This window comes from Centropristis striata, chromosome 8, assembly GCF_030273125.1.
Source record: "Centropristis striata isolate RG_2023a ecotype Rhode Island chromosome 8, C.striata_1.0, whole genome shotgun sequence".
NCBI lineage: Eukaryota > Metazoa > Chordata > Actinopteri > Perciformes > Serranidae > Centropristis > Centropristis striata.
Genome location: NC_081524.1, coordinates 39354528 through 39373773, shown reverse-complemented (window position 1 = coordinate 39373773; position 19246 = coordinate 39354528). Strand labels below are relative to the sequence as shown.

The 19246-nt window shown below is 39.2% G+C and overlaps 1 protein-coding gene across 2 annotated transcripts in view; it reads left to right on the top strand.

The window, feature by feature from the left end:
* The window catches only part of aplp1 (amyloid beta (A4) precursor-like protein 1), a 48417-nt gene that overhangs the window by 10006 nt on the left and 19165 nt on the right, over nucleotides 1–19246 (top strand). For both annotated transcript variants that reach the window (XM_059338471.1, XM_059338472.1), the window contains exons 2-3: nucleotides 16320–16499; nucleotides 17496–17625. In XM_059338471.1, the coding sequence (XP_059194454.1) occupies nucleotides 16320–16499; nucleotides 17496–17625 (310 nt within the window). The remainder of the gene's footprint in view (nucleotides 1–16319; nucleotides 16500–17495; nucleotides 17626–19246) is intronic.

Sequence of the window (19246 nt, the reverse complement as noted above, 5' to 3'; positions counted from 1 at the left end):
TGAAATTCTGTAGGGAACCAGTTGCTACGGTAACAGGGAAGGTAGCCGGCTCCTGTGGGTGGTGTTACCATGGCAACCACCCTCAGTGGCCAAGTGATGCTGAGAGGGAGAGAACGTGGAGGAGAGGGCTAAAGAAATGTGTGTTTACGGGTTTGATGGGAACAAACGAGACAGATGAGGAGGACATCGAGTGAGCGGAGACTGACGTTAAATGTAAATGTGGGAGAGCGACGCCAGCCACGCCACGCCACGCCACGCCACGCCACGCACTCTTTCATGAAGGTTGTCTGCAGGACAATCTGGATTTTGATTTTTTGCTCTGCTTTGTACAAGTGGCAAGCCGGTCCCAGCGGGCCCCGGCATGAACTGTTCATCCCGCTGTTCAGTAACAGAGCACCTCATTACCATGAACAGTAGGCCAAAGATGCTCTCTGAGAGACCTGGAAAGAGACAGTTTGTTGGGCTAAAGCTAGCCATGCTGGGCTCTTTTATCAGCCATGGTGTACATTCTGACCTCTCACTGGAAGTTAAAGACTGGTTTGTTCCTGCTGTGGTGATACCACATGCCTCTGAAATGTAACCATGAGCCAGCTTGTTGTGAAATTAATTAAATGCATAGATTGGATGAAAGAACATGGCCACCATGACTCACCCATTGGTTTGTGGACTATCGTTTTTAAGCCTTGGGTCGCCATCTTGGCTGTTAGGGGTCAGAAGTGACCATATTTGGAAAGTGGGTGGAGCTAGGGAGTTTTAGCAAATGCTAAGTCACCAGCTAATGCTAGCTCTAGCTTGGTAAGCAAGGTGCATCCATAATTCACATTAACTGTGATATTAATTGGGATGATAATTTTGGCTAGCAAGAAACAGGCTTGAAACAAAATGTACTATGGGGAAAACATGAACAGCCGACATAGATTGTCTTTTAGTACAAGTGAACAATGAATGAGACATTTGTAGGTGAGAAAACTGTTACAGATACCTTTCATGAACTGAAAACACAGTTTGAAAGGGTGAAAGTCCTAAAATGAAAACCTAACTCCCAGAAACAAGTTGATGGCAACTTAAGTGTGCATTTAACACGCATTGCAGGGTTGGACTTGTCAATCATAAGGTAACCACACCCTAAAGTATACACTGCTTTCTATTTTACCCTAAATGGGACCATCATTTACAAAATGAATCAAGTGAATTTATTAGAGACTGCTTTATAATCTGACTTCTTTCTGCAACCAGAAATTATGCAGATTCAAGGCACTTCCACATTGGCTTCCCTTTTCAGGCTTGGAGGTTCCCCCTTGGTTAAATTTGACATACATACGTACATACATACATACATACATACATATAATTAATGTGGCATATAATGTATGTGGTATGGAACTGGGGTCTCGACCACAATTCAAAAGTTCATTGCTATTAGCTTTCTGGTCATCTTGCCTCAACAAATACATAATGATGGTAATAAATACACACAACCACACACCACTCTGCCTCTCCCTCACATTGTCTTTGTGAGGCTCACACAACATACAGTATATATATACATATATATATATATATATATATATAGAACCTCAGAGCCTCATTTCCATAAGATGCATCTGCTAGACAGGCTCCCAGGGGAGCTGGCACAATGTGTTCACAATTGTATATGTGCATAAATCAGAGACAGCAGGAAAAAGAGATATATGAATGTATTACCCCCCTCTCCATTCTCCCATTCCTCCATCACCATCTCTCCCCCTTTACAGTTTTTTACCCTGTCTTCTGCTGAAAGTCTCGGTTTTATACACATACATGCAGCAGTTTTATTTATTTATGCTTCAATTTCAAATCATTTTAATTGCAAACATTAAAAAAATACTTACTTAATACTTATACAGCACAAACAAAACCTATTAACAGTTCCTCGTTTTGATATTTGTTTTGTTTAAGTGCAAAGAGGTCATTAGTCATATGGATGACATACATTAATGTCCTAAAGGACTCAGAATTTCCTGAAAAGAATATGAATTGTCCTTTTTTTTAATGCACATTCCATAGTAACACCATGAAAACCAAAAACTCCCACAAGGCTTAGAGGTCTGGAAGTGTACCAGCTGTATAAGATGTAGGAGGTGTGTGGTCATCAGCATAGTTCTGTCGTAAAAAATGTCCAAGTTATTGTTATTCAAACATGACTTATAGACTTTTTTTTTTAGCTACATTGAACCGAAGTAATTTAGTTTGACTTTTAGCCACATGCTTACCAAGCACATTTTCATAGAGTATGAAATGTTAGCTTTCAAAGGAGGCCTTGTATATCCAATTTTGCCATACAGTTCTTCTTTTTAAAGCTCAGTTTGGGTATGCCAAATAGGCGGGAAAAAAGGGTGTTCTGCAAGGTTGCAAATCATTGCATTCTCGTTTTCACACCCTCCCAACTTTTTGGGAGTCAGGGGTTGTAATTTGCCTCACTGCACTCCAAACAGTTATAACTGATCATTAAACTTTTCACACTATTGGCAGATTCTTTTACGTGTTTTAACAAGCACAAGATGCAGTCTAGACAGATCTGTAGAGAGTACCAACTATGCGCAATACTCAAAAAGTGCCTGAAGTGACAGGAAAGTAAAAGTAGAACTTGGGTTAGAGATGACACGCGGATCCAAAGGAGAATACCCCGGAAGAAAGGCACAGTACAGATCTGTTGCAGAGACAACAGAGTCAAAGGCAGAGTGAGAGGCTTGAGAGGCAGCAGAGGCCCAGAGTGTGAGATAAGAAGGAAGTAACAAGAAGCATCAGATCTTATTGATGCTGGCTGCCTGCTGTTTGTCAGGGAGACCGTAGAAACACGGTCTATATTTAAATGGATCAATTATAGCAGTCTTTTAACCTAAACATGCCCTCCTTTAGACTTTGACATACTCTTAATCTACTTAAAACAGGCTCAAGGGCATTATTTTATCACTTTAAGACATCCAGTCTTGTCTCCCCTTTGCACAAAATGCAGTCTTGTCCGATACCTTACTCTACTATAAATAAAGTTATCATCTGTTTATATGTCCTCAGTCCGAAATTGAAAATCGCGTTACTTCTTAATCTCCATTAACCTGCTAAATTCAGGATTTGGTTTCAGGGTGGATTAGCAATTCCAGAGATCCAGCTCAAAGCCAGTCAGTCATTTAAATCAGGGATGCTTTTTCATAACAGTCAAAAAGAGCACAAAAAAAAAATTGTACATGCTGCTTTTGTCCTGTTGTGGTCTCAGGATAATGATGATTTAATATATTTATGCATTTTAATGATTAAAATGCGCTGTTTGGCTCTAACAGAAGAGAGGCTTTGTAGGAGACAATAATAGTCTTCGTGTTTGATACACTCTCGCTGTGATGATTCAAAAACATGCACATTCTAATAGAAATTTGAACCTTTAAGTCCCAGATATGACTCAAGCCTTTTGAATGTATTTACCACATAATACAGATTTGGAGAGCTTGTTTGCATTGTGTCAATCTCAATCTGCCTTGCAGAAAATCCCTGATTCAGTGGCAATTGTGTTGACATTAGGATGTTTCAGACGGACCTGCAGTGCTCAAATCTCCACTAAGCCTTTGATTCCTTCAATCCCCCGAGGTAGCTCTTCAGCTTGAAATCATATCTGCAGGCTCACAGTGTTTGGCATTAACATGTTGGCATTCCCATGTTGTGTTGCTTAACTGTGAAGGAGGTTCAGCAGTGTTATGTAACAGCAGAATTTTATCAACAATGCTACCAGAAGACAAAATCATTTCAGTTTGGCTATGTGGAAGAAGCTCGCTGGACTCTCTGTCTTTTTCCGGCCAGATTTATTTATGAAACATTATTATTACGCAGTTATTTATCTCCCACATATCTGCAGGAGGCAGTGGCATAGTGAGAATCTGGAAGATGACAAACTACGCTTTGTGTTTTTTGTCCTTACTGGAGAGAAAACATGCATAGTGTGGCGCGTCATTATGGTGTGTGACTCACAAAAAGCATTTGTTGAAATGTGGGTGGAATAGAGAGGAAGACATGCTTATAAGTTCAGCCTACTCTGTGAAAAACAAGTTTCACAATCACGTATTTCATTCGAAATATTGGTAATTGCAGCCTTTCCACAGAACTGCCAACACCACACATGAAATCAATTTTGTATCAGTGGGAATTTCCTGTTTTGTTCTGCTGATTGCATTAGACATTTCTGACAAGTTTTACCACGGATGCTGCTGAAAGGCAGGAAACAGGAAACAAATCTGAAACAATATTGCATGCACAATGGGAGTACAATTCAGGTGCTGGTATTATATAGTGAGTATATTATAAAGACAGGAGGGGGAAGAGAGACGCAGGATGTGTGAACATGATATTTATCATAAATCATGTGAGTCCCAGCTGGGAAAGGTGTAGTCTGTGCTCCTGTGGGTCCCATGGTGCCGTTGTGCATCAGGGAAATCTCTATCAAACTAAGGTCATGTGATTCCAGAAGGAGTTAGCAACCTTTACAGAAAAGAGAAACTAGTCTCTTTCTTATTTCCCAGCAGCAGCCTGTAGAGTTCTGTTTGGAAAGATATAGGCCAGGGGTGTCAAACTCAAATACACAATGGGCCAAAATGTAAAACTTGAATAAAATCGTGGGCCAACATTGGACAAATAAACCTTTTAATATATACCAAACATGTTTTGCTTTAACATTAAATATGGAACCAGCAACGCTTATAAACATACAATATATAACTAAATAGTGCAGACATGCAAAATCAAATAAAAAAAAAAAACACATCAATGTCATTAATTTATTAAATAAAAATTAAATAAAAATCGTATGCCTCTTTTCTATTTGCATCCTTCTGATTTAAATATCAAAATAAACTTTTTCAACAGGTTAATAAATTCTGCCTTTCTTTTCGCCATCTCTAGCTTGAGGTTGCTATGACGACTGTCACAGAGGAGCGTTTCTGGGTCCTGTCCTGATTGACGCGCCAAAACAACAGCAGGGCATTGTGGGATTTGTAGTATTAGCGGTAAATGCGCCGTATAATACCGGCGGGTCAGCTTTTATAGTACAATTATAATATAATAATTTGGTATTGCCTCGCGGGCCAATTAAAATTACACTGCGGACCAAATTTGGCCCGCGGGCCAGAGTTTGACACCCCTGCTATAGGCTAAAACTTTGAGAAAGGATACATACAGGCCATAGCACTGAGTAAACATACTCCTAAATAACACAGTCATGAAATGGTTGGCACCGCCAGCCTCCAGATCTGTGGAGTCTTCTGCAGTGATGCCATCTTACATGCCCTGTATTTTAAGCTATACTTGAAATTAAATCAAATATTGGGAGCTGGTTTTGGCTGCTGTTTCAGACCTAGATGAACCCTGGTGATTATAGGGCCATCTGCTCCCAGTGTGCCCAGCTGGAGGCTGGACCGCTGTAATCTGGACTGATGGAGGCTGACTTAGGGAAGGATGCCATGTTTGCACATCCTTGCAACCAAAATCCTCTGTTGCATCAAGTATGAAAATGAGGCAAGTGACTTTACACGTATGATGTGGTTTACAATACACTGTAAAAAGAAATCTGTTTAATTTACGGTAAAATACCGGCAGCTTTGGTTGCCAGAACTTCACTGTAAAAAATACAGTGAGCGTATGTAAATGTAAATATCAGCAAAAACTGTAATTTATACTGAATAATTTTATTACTTTTAGGATAATTGTGTCATCATGGTATTTCTCCATTAATTTAACATCAAAATTTTATATTTTTACACTAAAACTGTGTGTTTTCTACAGTTTATGGCAGTTAAATTTAAAGTTTTATGATATTCTTTGATTTACAGTAATTAAAAGTATTCACTACGGTGATGTACAATGTTTAATTTGACAACCTATTTCTGATGCAATTTGACAGTGTTTTACTGTAATTTCTACAAAGGTTTTTTTACAGTGTAGGAAGCTATAGAACAAAACAGAACAGAAGAAAATGCAATATTTTGTCCTCTGCCCATCAGTCTCTTCTGAATAGAAAATGAATGGCTCAATTAGCCATTAGTTAGAGATGTATAATAATGAGTGTCAATGTGCTGAGCTAACCTGCTCTATCCTCCTTTGTCCCCTCTGCACCATGAGAGTCAGGCAGACTAATGTTGCTACTCTCTAATAACTACATGCCACACCAGGAAGAGGCCTGATGGAGTCTATGAATAATTAACCAACTTGATTACAATGATGAATGCTCCCAAATCTCTCTGGCCATTTAGCACTGGCCTAGGGAGGGAGGCCAAACAGCAGAGTGTCAGGCACTGTGTGAAAGCTGTTAGGGAGGGAGGGGGAGACAAGAGAGATATCAAGGAGAGGGCGGCTGGGGTGGATCGAGTTTAGCCTTGAGAGGAGGCGGAGAGAGGGGAATATAAGAGTGAAGGAGGGGCCCGGAGAGCAGGAAGACACCCACTATTCAGCCATCTGTGCTGCAGAGAAGCACAAAGACATGCTCGGGAGGGCTTGTTTCTGTGTGTGTGTGTGTGTGTGTGTGTGTGTGTGTGTGTGTTTCATACATGCATCGACGAGGCCTATTTGTACGTGGGTGTGTTCTCTTCACGAGTGATGGAAAGTGGCCAGTTCACAGTGTTATACCAATCAGGAGCTATCCTAGCTAACCAGGCTTTTCACAGTAGGAGTAACAAAGCTCATAGCTGGCATGATGGGATCAGTCTTCATCAACCAGTAAAAGGCATTTGACTCTGTAAACCATCTACTAGTCAAAAGACTGCACTCTAAAAAAAAAACCCGTTGTTTTTACGGTAAAAAACTGGCAGCTGTGGTTGCCAGAACGTTACCGTAATAAATACGGTGCAACTTTTTTCTAATATTACGGTAAAAAAATATTGACACTGTTGATTTCATGTTTAAGATTGCATTTATTCCATTTTTTACAGTATGAATTAAAGGTTTTTCCATCAAAAGATTTGACATATAATTGACAAGAAAATACTTTATAAATGCTGCATAAATTAAAGATTTTACCATTAAATATTACAGTATATTTCTGTTAGAGATATGGTGTTTAGTACATTTAACAGTGAGAAAAAGTATTTTTACAAAAAATAAATGCAAAAATTACAGTGATGCTTTTTGTTACAAACACAGTGCCAATGTATTTTACAGTAATAGAGTAATGTTTTTTTTTATTTTATTTAAAACTTGTAAAAATACTGTTCTGGCTGATATATACATTTACAGTGTTTGATTGTTACTGAAACTGAATGAACCCATTTATCATTTTACAGTCTTTTACTGTCATGGTTTAGCAGTTTTTCACTGTAAAATCTACAGACATTTTTTACAGTGTGGCTAACAAGGACATTTCCATAACTACACAAAACTTGATGAAATCATACCTAAATGGTTGACACACAACAGTGCGTGTTGATTACCAATAGCCTAAATGATCCCCCCAAAAACCCTGCACCATGCACTGAAAAAAGAAAATAGTTGAACCAACTTAATTGAATTGTTTCATTTGGTAACACCTAAATGAATTAAGTTCTTTCAAATTAATTTAATAAATTGGATTAACACAATTGATTTTAAATTAATTTTAAAGATCTTAATTCATTTAGGTGTTACCAAATGAAACAATTCAATTAAGTTGGTTCTTTTTTCAGTGTGGGAGTGCCACAAGGCTTTATTTTAGGACCGCTGCTTTTCACACATCAGTGATCTCCTATGTGTATGCAATGAAATTGAAATCTTGATGTATGCCGATCACACTATGGTATATGCCAATGCTAAAAACACACTAGTCGCCATGAAAATAACAAAGGAAAACCCACTCTAAATGTTGTGAAGACTGTAACTATGTTCTTTTTACAATAGGTACTGCAATACAGAGAGACTGTCCTGATATATGTGTAAAAGTTTTAATGTCTTATCTACTTGTAATGTCTATTTTATCTCTCCTTGTTTTATTTAAGGTTAATGATCTGTACTTACATCACTTGTAGTATTTAGAGCAAATCCATAATGTACAAGTGTTGCTGTCTAGATCTTAAGACCCTGGGAGCTATTTTGTCTTTACGATGTATAGTTGTTTGATTCAGTGTCACTACATGGTGTGTTTCAGTTAGATGGGATATCCCAGATCCCTGTTGCTAGTAGGGATTAGCGCCTCAGGGGTCTGATGTCTCTAGTTAATTATCAGGTGTCAAGCAAGCTCTCTACAATATATCTCTGGCCAGAGTCTGTTTTTATGTTGTAGCTAGTTCTTGTTTGCACCAACATAAAAGCAGATGCATAGATGTATCTGGTATTAACAGAAGAAGTAAGAAATACGTGCATACAAAGGAATTATACCATAAATAAATTATAGGTAAATTAAATTGGAGAAAAATAAAAGGATAGAGGATCAAAAACACAGTGAATCACAATTCAAGTATGCAAGGGAATAAAAAAGCTTCAAGTGATATCAAAGGCCCCCCATGTGAATGTGGTTATGCAGCTCCATGCACCAATTTTAAAAGACTGCATCTTTTTGAAACCTCTGATGCATTTATGGCATGGCTCTCCAATGTACAGTCTGGCAGTAACTTGTAAAAGGTGACAAATGATTGGGTGGGCTCCTCCCCTCCGCCTCTACCGCTCTGGCTTGCCTGCCAGGACTGGGAGATTGCATCATTACAGAGGATGAAGTCATCCTGCAACATAAGGGTGGAACAGGTGCTGAAAATTTAATTAGAACAGGGTGGAAGATGCTGGAGGAACATGTAAATGTTCTGCCCTGGCCCAAACCCAGGCCTGACTGACAGAAGTATTCATGTTGCAGGATCATGGGGCTTTTATTTTGGGTGTTCCACACTAGAGTGTCATTTAGGGGAGGTATATTTCTGGAAAATATAATTAACCATAATTATATCCGCACTAGCTTTTCCAAAACTTCTGGTACAGTGTGTCCTCGTCTCTGTGGGATCACTTAGTTTCCTTGTGATGCTTTCTGCGATTGTGGAGGTACATGTGATTACAAAGTGAAGCAGCACAGTCAGTATGGAGAGGATATAGAGAAGCAGATCAGAGAAAAATACAATTTCAAGGGAGCTAACGGAGGCAAGAACCTGGTGAAAAAGCAGAAAGCCAATCGATGCTTTGTATCACCAGGTTGTTCTTAATGATGCAGCATTCTCTGCAGCGGGGAGCTGTCAGGCTTCTGGGCTGTCTGCCTGTTCAGCCTCATCAGCACTAGGACATGATATGTGGGACTCAGGATGGTTGAACAGCGTTGCCGTACCAACCTCTGAACCGCCCCCCTTCCCTTCCACGCTTGCAGACTGTACCGCTGAACAGAGATGCTTCAGTACACTACAGTGTTTCCTCACTGAGACATGGAGAGCGGCTGTGCAGCCTGTCCTTTACTGGAGAAGACGTATAATTGTTGACAGATTGTGAAGCATTATTGTGAAGCCAACTGGATCAGTGTGCCTCAGCTCCTGGAGGAGACTGGGAATGTTCAGAGAGACTTAAACTGCCATGCTCACAACACAACAGTCTTAACACTCTAAAATGGTCTAAAACTGGCACCTAAAATTGAATTTATGTACAACCAAAATACTGGAAATCCTTGTCTGCATGTTTGTTCAGTCCAAAGGTAATTACAGCTGTAAAGTCTAAAAAATGGACCAAACAGCTTAATCAGGGCACGAGAATGTTATTTTTAGCTGTGAATAAAAGTCTAATCCTCCACCACAGAGGACTGTTGTGTGCCTATTTAATCTGTATTTGGTGAATACAGCAGTGTGTGTACTAAACACCTCAAGGCATTGTAAGAAAAGCACTTTTTACTCAACTCTATTTTGTAAGAAAAATACCCTACTGTTTTTAATATTTTCAAATAATGCTTAGTAATGCTGAATACATGTTGTTAGGGATGCTTGATCAGGGAAAAAAATCATATTAACGATTATTTCTGTAAATAGTGAGATCACTTTTGTTTTTAACACAATAACTAATTTATTGAACATTTAAAAGAACAAGACCCTGCTCTTGGTTGACTGAGCAATTTTCCACTTAAACAAGATTATGGTGATATCTAATTTTTCATACTGTCATAGCTTCCTGACATTTCACTGAAGGATATGATGGTATCTGTGTAAAAACAAACCAAACAAACGAAAAAAACATAAAGCTAATCAGCTGGGGAAGTCATTGTAGCATATATGACATTGTCTAGGCCAGTAGTTCTCAACCTTTTTGAGTCGCGACCCCCAATTTAACATGCATGTTGTCCGTGACCCCCGCTCACTGAACACAATCTCACACGCACAGATCACCCAAAAAAGAAACAAAATGACCAAAAAAGACACAAATTGACCACAAAATGATAAAAAACAACAACAAAATGACCAGAAAAGACATAAAATGACCAAAAAAGACACAAAATGACTAAAGAAAGACACAAAATGACCAAAAAACAACAACAAAATGACCAGAAAAGACACAAAATGACAAAAAAAAGAAACAAAATGACCAAAAAAGACACAAAATGATCAAAAAAAGACACAAAATGACCAAAAAAAGGATACAAAATGACTAAAAATGACACAAATTGACCACAAAATTATCAAAAACAGACACAAAAGGACCATAAAAGACACAAAATGACAAAAAAAACCCACAAATGACCAAAAAGCCACACAGTGGAGACAGAGCTGACTTCCAAAATGATTTGGCGACCCCCAAAAATCATCTCGCGACCCCAGTTGGGGTCCCGACCCCAAGGTTGAGAATAGCTGATCTAGGCTACAATGCTATGTGTCAAATATGCATTTAGCTTACACAGACAAGCCTTGAAACGTGGCTGATATTCAACCGGTGGTGTGTGACCACCACCAGCAGTACAAGTGATGAACGAAGCCTGGAGCTCCATGTCTTCCACTGTAGCATGAAAAGCATGGAGCAATTAGCAAGCTAGCTATCTAATTAGCCATCTACTAAATCAGTTCTCTCCTGGCAGGGGTTCAGATCAGATATCAGAGTTGATTTTACAGAGATACCAATGATATATGTACTAGAACTTAAGAATAAGAATAACAGACATTATGTACATTTAAAGGCAGTAATTAAGGTTCCATGTGACGTAGCATGTTCAAATAAAAAAAAGGAAATGAAAAGAGTGTGTCCTTGAAACAGTCAACAACATTTACTGGAATGAAATCAGGCTTCTGTCGTCATGCCCCGGTTCAAGCTCAGTCTTGCCAGATGTTTCCCAGGTTCAGACCCAGAGAATACTGCTGATTTCCCAAGTCAGTGTTTATTTTTTCCCAAGAAAGAGTTTCACAATCTGACCAGTCTTTTGCACGAAAGCTGTCAACAACCGTCAACAACATACACTGCAAAAAAGCAGACTCGTATTTTTTGGCCTAAAACAGTGATTTAAGTTGGTAAAACATGGAAATATAAATTAATGACATTTAGGGCAATAATGTAAGTTAGCACAACAAAGGAATTAAGCCAGTTGTCTGCTCAAAAACAAGTTGGTGAGTTGTTACTTATATCTTTAAGTTGGGGTTCACAACAAGGGACAATAGTTCTGATAACTCTTATTTCTTTGTTGTGAAACGCAGGAAAGCGGTGAAATTCATAAGCGAAAGCTAGCGGCTAACTGATGCTAGCGGCTAACTGATGCTCGTGGCTAACTGATGCTCGCGGCTAACTGATGCTAGCGGCTAACTGATGCTAGCGGCTAACTGATGCTAGCGGCGCTGCTTGTTACATCTACAAGAGTAGCCATTAGCTTATCAATGCTAACTCAAAATTGTGGTCGCAACATTAGCTGACATTTCATAGCGGCGTTACAATCGTGCCAATTCAGCACATTGCAGAAGTTAGCAGAAGTAAGGATTAAAAGTTATTACAATGTAAACTTATATTGAGTTGACAAAAATCTGAATTCAGAGTTGAGCAAACTCAAAAACAAAACTTAAAACATTTAGTTTAATTGTCCAACTTAAAATTTTATCGAAGTTTGTTGCCTTGAAATTTTGAGTTCACCCAACTTTTCTTTTTTTGCAGTGTACATTTCTGTCCGTGCTTCTGTGAAAGTTTTCTCACCATTTTTTGGGAAGAATAAAAAGAGCTGACGTAAGCTGACAGCAGCTTCTGTTATTGCTGTGAGAATACAATGACACAGTACAATGAACCACCTACAGAGCCTCTGTGTGGTATTTACACAGCAGAGCAGAGTGGGTCCATGTGACGTACGTCTCTGACTGATGTTTTGTGAGTGATCATAGGAGACTAAAACAAGTGTACATCTTAAAGCAGTATTTCCTATTAGGGGTTATCACAAGAGGGAGATCTCATCTGGTCCCAGATCAGGCTGGAGGCTGGCTGTGCTGGAGGTCAGGGCCTCAGGCTCCTGATGGACTGCTATTGATTGGGGGAACGTGGCGATACAGTTGCAGTCGCTCAGCATTGATTTTCTGCAAATGCAGTAGTGGAGAGCAGGCAGAATGAGAGAGCCGGACCAGGGGGAGCTGCCAGGTTATCTTCTCAAATATCCGGAAGTATTTTTTTCTCTTTGTGGCACTGACCTTCCCTGAGTCAAAGAGATATATCTGTTTAGACATTAGCTCAGCAGCTACACTAGACGGACTGTTTCAGCAGCTTCAGCAGTGTTTTCTTGGCTCATCCGATAATACTCTTAACCAAAAAAGCTCCAATTCAGCACTGTCAATAACTCACACTGTCTCTCAGTTTTCTAGGAGAATTAGGGGCGTCCCTGACGAGAGATTTATGATGTCTGAAGTCAAATCAATTTTATTTTTAAGGGAAATTCACTGGGTGAGAGAGATAGAGCTACCATTTGCCAGTTGCAGCCATCAGTTGTTCCAACTTGCCTCCCCTGCAGATTTTAACAGAGAAACATTCATAAATTCAAATAATATTTAGCACATCTGTTTAAAACTGCTTATTCCCTCTGATCACAATTACCCTGTCCAATCTATCTTTTGTATTGAATTGTTATTAATTCTGTGTATTTTATTGTATTTTATTGCTGAATCTTTTCTATCTTTTTTGTACGGTGTCCTTGAGTGCCAAGAAAGGCGCCTCCAAATAAAATGTATTATTATTATTATTATTATTATTATTATTAATGACACATTGATCTGTATCAATATATCTACTCAGTGATCATTAGTTCAATATTGTTGATGCAAAGTCAAAATATGGATATGTATCATCATCCTAAAGATATGCCTTTATTTAGAAATGTATTTATTATTGTTAATAAAAGGCTCAGACTGATTTTCACATAGTAAATGTCTGGAAGAAGTCAGTGGTAAAATTGTCAAATCATATTTTAGATGCTTTTTGTGAGTTGATATACATGAAACTGAAACAGGCATCTTATCCTGTTAGTATTTAACTCTTCTGAGGCTCCTGCATATTTAAATATTGCAACTTCTGAAGTCTATTATGGTGTTTTATTCATGCACAAATTCTAAATGTGTGAATGTTTATGCCAAAATATACCCTATACCATGATTTATTGATAGAAACCAAGCGATTCTGTGTAAAATCAGACATACACTTCCCCCATAATGCCAAAAAGGAATGACACTTTGGGTCATAACGTAATATTTTCAGCCACTGCGATGTCTTGGCAGTTGATTCAGCCTACTTTGATAAATTTGCTGAATAGTTGAGTATTTGGTGTCACCCCTTTAACATTTCATACGGTAAAACTAGAAATAAGAGTTTAAGTTAAACATTAACTGCCTGTAAACTTAATACAAGTCATAAATCAACAATTTTCCAAAGCACTTTTAGTTATTTTAGTTATCTCTGCTGGCGATCTGAGACACTTCTTGTAGATTTATTGGTATCACATGTTGGTACACTGTAAAAAATAATCTGTTTAATTTACGGTAAAATACCGGCAGCTCCGGTTGCCAGAACTTCACCGTAATAAATAAAGTGAATGGGTTTTCTGATGTAAATATCAGCAAAAACTGTAATCTAGAGTGAATATTCCTGTTAGTTTTAGGGTAATTGTGTCATTCATTCATACATCATGGTATCTCTCTATTAACTTTACATGAAAAGGTTGTATTTTTACAGCAAAACGGCATTTCTTCCAGTTTATGACAGAAAAAAGTAAAAGTTTGGTGCCGTTCTTTGATTTACGGTAATTAAAAGTGTCTAATACGGTGATATACAATTTTCCTTTTACACCCCATTTCTGATGTATTTGGCAATGTTTTACTGTTATTTCTACAAAAAATTTTACAGTGTACAGAGACCTTCGTCAGGTAATAAAATCATAACTGGATGAAGCTTTCCTTACCAAAACATTGTCCACAATAAATTCCCTATGATTGTAAGTCCTGCAGAGAATGTGGAAGAATTCTTTGTTCTGTTATTGGCAGCCTACGGTCTTGTCTGATGCACCTGTCGACCCAACAAAAAAAACAAAAAAAATGTATTACTTCTTTTTCATAACTTCCAAGCAGCCTTTGTTTCCATTCATTGAACCATGAGGTGATCATTTACTTGCAGGAACTTGAGACGGGTGATCCATCACCCTGGAGTTGTCAGCAAGTGCTGACAGCCAGAATTTTAAAACTGGCTGCAAAACAGAATTTTTTAGAGCAATATTGCCAACAACAACAAAAAACCCCAGAAGACAAACAATTTGATAATATGCGCAATAATAAAAAAAACAAGTACATTTTGTAGCATTTGAAAAGTTATGTTCAAAGTCCTGTAGCATATTGAACTGATGGAGTACCTGTCTCAAGCAACTTTGTAGTGCTGTGGAAATTTATATTCAAACATATTGAAATTAATTGAAGAAACTATGGCCCATAAGGTAGAGAAAAGCATTCATAAATCTAAAAAAAACCCTCTGCCATGCTTTGGGAAACGGTCAGCAGTAATGAAAAGTAGACCCGTAATTTGTAGGAAATCTGCTAGGACATGCAGAAACACAAACTCCTCTTAGCGTAATTATAATGCGTAGACTGCTCAGGGCCTTTTATATTTATTGTACATTTACTCAAAGGGTTTTATATATTTATTTTATTCTGTATGAATTTTAATTAGGACTTCAAACACTTGAGCTCCACTCGGCCAAAGCAGGGCTTCCCTTTGATCAGGCGTCACTCTCCCATATTTTATCTCCTCCGTTTCTTCCCTTTGGGCAACTTCCTTCTAATTGGCTCAGCGTCGCTCATCTTTCGTCTTCTCGTCTGTCGTCAGTAGGTCTATCTCTCTGTCTGTCAGAGCAGATGAAAGGATACGAGCTATACATGGGCTCCGGGGCAGCGGGAGGCCGTTTTTGAGGAGTTTCGACATTGGACAGTAAACATTATCGCATGCTCTCTATCATAAAAACTGCTGTCAAACCTGAGAAACCCACACCTTTTACTAGAGCTCAGTGACCTGCAGGAGACTGTGTGCATGTGTTCGGTAAACAGCTCTTTTTTTTGCACCGCAGATGACTCAGACATCCGAGGGAACGTGATATACTTTTCTCATGATCCCTGAGAGCTTGCTGCTATCACGTTTTTCTAAAAATTCTGTTTTGTCTGTCGAGGCAGATGAATCCTTGTTTGTGCTGTTTATGGAGCTGTTCTGCTACTCCTACCTAGCCCCTCCCCTGCTTGATTCCTCCCTGGGCTCTCTGTGTCTCTGTGCTGTGTGTTAATGTAGTGAAGTGGCCCATCGGTCAATGAGCTTGTATTAACACCTGACTCCGAGCCCTAGCTGCTGTATTCTGCTCTATGTGGGCTCCCCTGGGCCCTCCCCAGGCAGAGGCAACACAGCCCACGATCAATAACAACATCCTAGAAGCCGCTGGAGGAGGGGAAGCATCTTTTACATACTCTTGTATATTTTTGCTATATGCCACTACCCATTCTTTCTTTTGTCAGCTGTGTTTGCAGTCACCAGCTGATAACTCAGGCCTTTTATTGGCTCTTCTTGTCATACAGAGAATTCTATGGATCTTAACTGAATTTTTAGGCTTTCCGATACTCCCTTAAAGATCACAGTGTGCACTCAGTTCTCCTGTGCATTAGCTTCCCTCTTCCTTCCTCTACATTCTCACCTCTCTGTTTCGATCTTGCACTCACTCTTTCACCTTACACTCTTCAGTCTAATGTTGGATATTGCTGGAGTGCATTTAGGAATTATCTGTGGTCTGCCCGCTCTGGATCAGCTTCAGACACAATATGACCAGCCACTGTGTTTGTATCGACTCCACTTCACCTCCCTTCTCTCTCTCTCTCTCTCTCCCCTCTCTCTATCTTTTCCAGGCTCTGGCCATGACGGAGGTGAACGGGCCAGGCCTGCAGGTGGCAGAGCCGCAGATCGCCATGTACTGCGGCCGTCAGCTGCTGCACATGAACCTACAGACTGGCCAGTGGGAGCCAGACCCTCAGGGCCGCCAGGGCTGCTTCAAAGAGCCCGGAGATATCCTGTCCTACTGTCAGGAGGTAGGGAAATAACATGAACCTGAACAAGTGTAATGAACTCCAGTCTGGATCAATACTTCTAATGGCAGCATTATCAAAACCAGAAACACTCTTAATGGCAAAGAGCTGGTTTTAGACGTAAAATAACACTGTAGAAGAAGTAAAATTGCATATTCTTATTCTCTAATTTGGTTTGTCTAACACCTGTCCTGTATATCTATATATTTAACCATATATAGTAAAGTGATGGTGGCCTATTGGAATATTTCAATATTTCATTTGTAGCACCATCCATTTTCCCCCCTCTTGTTACTTCATATGTGTACTCTTTAACACCCTTTGTACGGTAACTAATGGTACACATAGTCTCCACACACTCCTCCTTCAGAAATATTTATTTGCGGTGCAGCAGTAAAAGGCACCCAAGCGCCATCTGGAAGCCAAAGTACACATAGCAGCTCCAGAGAGCAGCAGCATGAGCCTGAATGAACTGTAATGCGATTAGCGGACACATTATGCATCTGTGATGGCTTTTACACAAAAGCCTCCCTGTTTTCCTTGACATTTGTGATGAAAGCATTTTAGCGAGCATTCAGACTCCGTGCCAGCTTCTTCTCTCTCACTATTAAATCTTGTTAGGAGTTTCTAATTATGGGCCTGGATTTAAAGTGAAAGTAGTCGGATGTGAAATTGTAAATATAGAAAGAAAAAAATGCTAATTGAAACGATAACTTCCGGATGCCATGTCTAACATGGCTTCAGACAAACAGTTCTGTATGAGTAGTTAGTGAATATGTTGCATGACTCTCTCCCGTATTAGTCTTCTCCCCACTGACTGTGCTCTCCCTCCTCTTCTCCCCGGACCCTGCTACTTTTATTTTACCCTCCCAACCATTCCCCACACCTCTTCTCTGACCTATTCCCCCCTCGCCCTCTTCTCCTCATGTCTTTAAACCCTCTGTTCTGTCCATCCATCTTGTCTTTTCTCGTCGTCTCTACATGTACCTGTACATCCAGGTGTACCCAGCACTTCCGATCTCCCATATAGAGGAGTCTAAAAGACCTGTCACCATCCCCGCCTGGTGTAAGAAAGGTTGGGGCCACTGCCAGACACACCCCTTCATAGTGCTGCCCTACCGCTGTCTAGGTAAGAACAACACATACCACTGCCGTTAGATCATCTACAGCCTTTAGATGAATACAGAAGTTGAGATTTCCTCCTTTATATTGACTGTGTGCTTGAGGCCGTACTTGACTCATTAAATTAAGATATTTTTTAAGAGTTTAAGAGGCATTTATGAGACAGTGAACAGAAGTAATAAAAAAACATGTCATGCAGCAAAGATTCCCAAATCAGATTCAAAGCGGGGACGTTGCAATGATGCCTCTTTGACCACTAGACCAGTAGTTCTCAACCTTTTTGAGTCGCGACCCCCAATTTAACATGCATGTTGTCCGCGACCCCTGCTCACTGAACACGCAAAATGACCAAAAAAGACACAAAATGACCAGAAAAGACACAAAATGGCCAAAAAAGACTCAAAATGACCAAAAAAAGACACAAAATTACCAAAAAGACACAAAATGACCAAAAAAACAACACAAAAAGACCAAAAAAAGGAAACAAAATGACCAAAAAGGAAACAAAATGACCAAAAAAGACACAAATGGACCAAAAAATGATCAAAAAAAGACACATAAAAGACACAAAATGACCAAATGACACACAAAATTACCCAAAAAAAAGACATTTAGTGACCAAAAAGACTAAAACACATGAACACATGAACACTTTAACACAGTGGAGACAGAGCTGACTTCCAAAATGATTTGGCGACCCCCAGAAATCATCTCACGACCCCAATTGGGGTCCCGACCCCAAGGTTGAGAATAGCTGCACTAGACCAATAGGACTGCCGTTAGAAATAGTCGACTATTGTGGAAAATACGCAGATTTGTTTTCTTGTTGAGAGTTAGATGAGAAGCACTCCAAGGTATGTCTGTTAAATATGAATACAGTCAGCAGCTGGTTAGCTTAGCTTAGCATAAAGACAGGAAACAGGGGGAAACAGCTAGCCGAGATCGGCCCAAAGGTTACAAAATCCACCTACCATACCCTCTACAGCTTACAGGTAATTATTTTTGTCCCAAGAATTAGACATTTTCTATTGTGGGACCAGAATTCTGGGAATCCAGGGAAATATACTTGCTTTCAGGGTACAACAAGGCCACTCTAAGGAAATTACATAAAGCATTTTTTTGGTATTATTATATTTCTCAGGAAACAATAAATAGTTTGGATGTGTATTCTCATAAATTTTATTTTTTTTGGTATTTTCATGCTTTATTTGGTAGACAGAGATAATGGAAGAGGGAGACAGAGGGGAAGACGTGCAGCAAAGAATGCAAAAAGGACTCAGTCATAGTTTATGCATATGCAGGAATTAAACAGATAATCGAGAATTAAACCTGGTTTGTTTATCTGTATTCATTGTTTAATCTAACTCTTTGTAAGAAAGCCAATGAGCATATTTCCTGAGTTATTTTATGTTCAGGTCATAACAAAAACACAACACATCATGTTTGAGACTCTTTTAAAATACTGCAGCACCATCTTTTAATAACATTAAATTATTAGCATATTGAATGAATTAATGAGTGGCACAAACAGTCAGAAAAAAAAATGTAACTTTACCATTTTGCAACTAATGTATAAGCTAACAGAATAAGCATGATTTTAGTGCCACATCTGACTTTGACATTGATTC